General features: G+C 40.7%; 1 protein-coding gene across 1 annotated transcript in view; it reads left to right on the forward strand.

The window, feature by feature from the left end:
- The window catches only part of LOC306919604 (sodium channel protein type 4 subunit alpha B-like), a gene marked incomplete at both ends in the record, with an annotated part of 104,814 nt that overhangs the window by 43,082 nt on the left and 56,732 nt on the right, over positions 1 to 5,000 (forward strand). The window contains one exon of the mRNA XM_079532363.1: positions 2,909 to 3,063. Coding sequence (XP_079388489.1) covers positions 2,909 to 3,063 — 155 coding nt within the window. The remainder of the gene's footprint in view (positions 1 to 2,908; positions 3,064 to 5,000) is intronic.

Raw genomic sequence — 5,000 nt, forward strand, 5'->3', positions numbered from 1 at the left:
CTCAAGCCCTCTAACAGCAGCTAATGGTGCCAGGGTTGATCTATCCAGGGGGAGCCTATTGTCTTTCTGCACAAATGATGAAGACAAACTCCGAAAAACCACATCACAGATGACATCATCCTCCTGTTCATTGGATACAATTCCCACCACCTTTCTCAAAGAGACAGTGTGATTGGAGATATCCTAAAAATTGTAAACAGCTCTCTACAATCAGGCGTCTTTCCAGACTCACTGAAGACGGCTGTAGTTAGGCCCTTACTCAAGAAACACAATCCCGATCCCTCTGTGCTGGGTAACTATCGACCCATTTCTAATCTGCCCTTTCTGGGCAAGGTTTTAGAAAAATGCATCTTTCATCAATTGGATGTGTTTCTACAGAACAATAATGTGCATAACAAATTCCAATCTGGCTTTAGGAAAGGTCACAGCACAGAAACAGCACTTGTAAAAGTAATTAATGATCTTAGGGTGTCTGCTGACAAGAAACATGTTTCCGTTCTTTTACTTCTAGATCTAACGGCTGCATTTGACACGATTGATCATTCAATTTGAATACAGCGTCTGGAGCACTGGATAGGCCTGTCTGTCACGGCCCTGTCCTGGTTTTCCTCCTACCTATCAAACAGAAGCTATTTTGTCAATCTAGCTGAGTTTGACTCAGACAAACACAACATCGGTTCTGGTATTCCACAGGGCTCGATTCTTGGTCCTCTGTTATTCTCCCTGTACATACTGCCATTGGGAGAACTCATTAACAATCACGGAGTCAATTTTCATTTCTATGCTGATGATACCCAACTATATCTTTCTGTAGCTCCAGATGATCCCTGTGCTTTAGACCCGCTGTTGACCTGTCTGTCTAGCATCAAATGCTGGATGAGTGAGAACTTTCTCAAGCTAAATGAGGATAAGACAGAAGTTCTCATAATCGGTTCTAGTGAGCAGAAAGAATCAATAATAAGCAGACTTGGCAACCTGACTGTAGAAAGTAACAGTACAGTAAAGAACTTGGGGTCATTATTGATTCTGAATTTAATTTTAATTCACACATTAATCATGTTACCAAGATTGCCGTTTTTCATCTTAGAAATATTGCACGAATCAGAGCCTATTTGTCATTGGACGATGCAAAAATGCTAATCCACGCCTTTGTTTTTTCTCGGCTTGATTACTGCAATGCACTTTTTTCTGGATTGCCTAAGAAAACAACTGACAGATTACAACTTGTCCAAAATGCAGCAGCCAGAGTTTTAACTAGAACTAAGATGAGAGAACATATTACTCCAGTTTTGGCTTCATTGCACTGGCTTCCGGTTGTTTTTAGGATTGATTTTAAAATTATTGTACTTGTTTATAAAGCTCTCAATGGTCTCGCACCTTCCTACCTACATGACTGCCTGCCTAAATATGTCCCAAACCGCCCCCTAAGGTCTTCCACTGCTGGCCTGCTCGCTTTGCCTAAAAAAATGGCAAATAAAAAATACGAGGAAGCAGCTTTTTGCTTCTACGGGCCGACGGCGTGGAACAAACTCCCACTGTACCTTCGACAGGCAGCCTCTGTAGACATTTTTAAAGCACAGCTCAAGACCCACTTCTACACCCTTGCTTTTAATTGATTTGTTTTTTTGTTTTTTTTGTTATTCATGTCCTCACTGTATTGCATTACTGCTCTTGTTTTTTAATGTTTATGCCTTGCTTTTCTTTTCTTTTCTTTTTTTCCTCTCCATTGCTCTGTAAAGCACTTTGAGCTGAGTTTTATTATTATTATTATTATTATTATTATTATAAAGGCGCTATATAAATGCACCATTTACCATGGTTGGATGAATATAAATAGTTTGATTTCTTAGCTGTTAAACAGTGAACAGTAAATAACTCCTCCATGCCCACATAGACCTGCATGTTACAGTTAATCACCAAGCTGTCGGTAACGCTAACAGGCCCGATCCCAGCTCTACACTCGGTGCCGCGCTATGAGCTTGTAGATCTGCTATTTTTCAATAGCTAAAGTATAACATAATGCAAATGAGGTTCCCGTCCTGAATGTGTTAATATATGTTTATCTATATATTCCAGACTGCTACAGGCGGTGCCCCTGTAGACATATCTTCAGGTTATTGTATTAATAAATATATTGTATTTATATTCCAGACTGATACAGGCGGCGCCCCTGTCTGGACATAGACATCAGTGTATTTATATATTGTATTTATTACAGACTGCTACAGGCGGTGCCCCTGTCTGGACATAGACATCAGTGTATTTATATATTGTATTTATTACAGACTGCTACAGGCGGTGCCCCTGTAGACATATCTTCAGGTTATTGTATTAATAAATATATTGTATTTATATTCCAGACTGATACAGGCGGCGCCCCTGTCTGGACATAGACATCAGTGTATTTATATATTGTATTTATTACAGACTGCTACAGGCGGTGCCCCTGTCTGGACATAGACATCAGTGTATTTATATATTGTATTTATTACAGACTGCTACAGGCGGTGCCCCTGCCTGGACATAGACATCAGTGTATTTATATATTGTATTTATTACAGACTGCTACAGGCGGTGCCCCTGTAGACATATCTTCAGGTTATTGTATTAATAAATATATTGTATTTATATTCCAGACTGATACAGGCGGCGCCCCTGTCTGGACATAGACATCAGTGTATTTATATATTGTATTTATTACAGACTGCTACAGGCGGTGCCCCTGTCTGGACATAGACATCAGTGTATTTATATATTGTATTTATTACAGACTGCTACAGGCGGTGCCCCTGCCTGGACATAGACATCAGTGTATTTATATATTGTATCTATATTACAGACTGCTACAGGCGGTGCCCCTGCCTGGACATAGACATCAGTGTATTTATATATTGTATCTATATTACAGACTGCTACAGGCGGTGCCCCTGCCTGGACATAGACATCAGTGCCGGTCGAGGTAAATCCTGGTGGAACCTCAGGAAAACTTGTTTCACCATCGTAGAACACAACTACTTTGAAAGCTTCATCATCTTCATGATTCTACTGAGCAGTGGAGCTCTGGTAAGTAGATTGGGAGTGAGTCAGTAGTTCTGACTGCAATGGGAAGTTCATTCCATAGTTTAGATTGGGAGTGAGTCTGTAGTTCTGACTGCAATGGGAAGTTCATTCCATAGTTTAGATTGGGAGTGAGTCTGTAGTTCTGACTGCAATGGGAAGTTCATTCCATAGTTTAGATTGGGAGTGAGTCTGTAGTACTGACTGCAATGAGATGTTAATTCCATAGTGTAGATTGGGAGTGAGTCTGTAGTTCTGACTGAAATGGGAAGTTCATTCCATAGTTTAGATTGGGAGTGAGTCTGTAGTTCTGACTGCAATGGGAAGTTCATTCCATAGTTTAGATTGGGAGTGAGTCTGTAGTTCTGACTGCAATGGGAAGTTAATTCCATAGTTTAGATTGGGAGTGAGTCTGTAGTTCTGACTGCAATGGGAAGTTCATTCCATAGTTTAGATTGGGAGTGAGTCTGTAGTTCTGACTGCAATGGGAAGTTCATTCCATAGTTTAGATTGGGAGTGAGTCTGCAGTTCTGACTGAAATGGGAAGTTCATTCCATAGTTTAGATTGGGAGTGAGTCTGCAGTTCTGACTGCAATGGGAAGTTCATTCCATAGTTTAGATTGGGAGTGAGTCTGCAGTTCTCACTACAATGGGAAGTTCATTCCATAGTTTAGATTGGGAGTGAGTCTGCAGTTCTGACTGCAATGGGAAGTTCATTCCATAGTTTAGATTGGGAGTGAGTCTGGACTCTGCAGTTCTGACTGCAATGGGAAGTTCATTCCATAGTTTAGATTGGGAGTGAGTCTGTAGTTCTGACTGCAATGGGAAGTTAATTATAGTTTAGATTGGGAGTTAGTCTGTAGTTCTGACTGCAATGGGAAGTTCATTATAGTTTAGATTGGGAGTGATTCTGTAGTTCTGACTGCAATGGGAAGTTCATTCCATAGTTTAGATTGGGAGTGAGTCTGTAGTTCTGACTGCAATGGGAAGTCCATTCCTTAGTTTAGATTGGGAGTGAGTCTGTAGTTCTGACTGCAATGGGAAGTTCATTCCATAGTTTAGATTGGGAGTGAGTCTGTAGTTCTGACTGCAATGGGAAGTTCATTCCATAGTTTAGATTGGGAGTGAGTCTGTAGTTCTGACTGCAATGGGAAGTTCATTCCATAGTTTAGATTGGGAGTGAGTCTGCAGTTCTGACTGCAATGGGAAGTTCATTCCATAGTTTAGATTGGGAGTGAGTCTGTAGTTCTGACTGCAATAGTAAGTTCATTCCATAGTTTAGATTGGGAGTGAGTCTGCAGTTCTGACTGCAATGGGAAGTCCATTCCTTAGTTTAGATTGGGAGTTAGTCTGTAGTTCTGACTGCAATGGGAAGTTCATTCCATAGTTTAGATTGGGAGTGAGTCTGTAGTTCTGACTGCAATGGGAAGTTCATTCCATAGTTTAGATTGAGAGTGAATCTGTAGTTCTGACTGCAATGGGAAGTTCATTCCATAGTTTAGATTGGGAGTGAGTCTGTAGTTCTGACTGCAATGGGAAGTTCATTCCATAGTTTAGATTGGGAGTGAGTCTGTAGTTCTGACTGTAATGGGAAGTTCATTCCATAGTTTAGATTGGTAGTGAGTCTGTAGTTCTGACTGAAATGGGAAGTTCATTCCATAGTTTAGATTGGGAGTGAATCTGTAGTTCTGACTGCAATGGGAAGTTCATTCCATAGTTTAGATTGGGAGTGAGTCTGTAGTTCTGACTGCAATGGGAAGTTCATTCCATAGTTTAGATTGGGAGTGAGTCTGTAGTTCTGACTGCAATGGGAAGTTCATTCCATAGTTTAGATTGGGAGTGAGTCTGTAGTTCTGACTGCAATGGGGCGTTCATTCCATAGTTTTGGAGCCCTCCGTGAAGGTTAGGGTTGAGTGATAAAGATCATTGTGGAATATGACCTC

Source organism: Electrona antarctica (genome assembly GCF_951216825.1).
Source record: "Electrona antarctica genome assembly, contig: scaffold_378, whole genome shotgun sequence".
Lineage (NCBI taxonomy): Eukaryota > Metazoa > Chordata > Actinopteri > Myctophiformes > Myctophidae > Electrona > Electrona antarctica.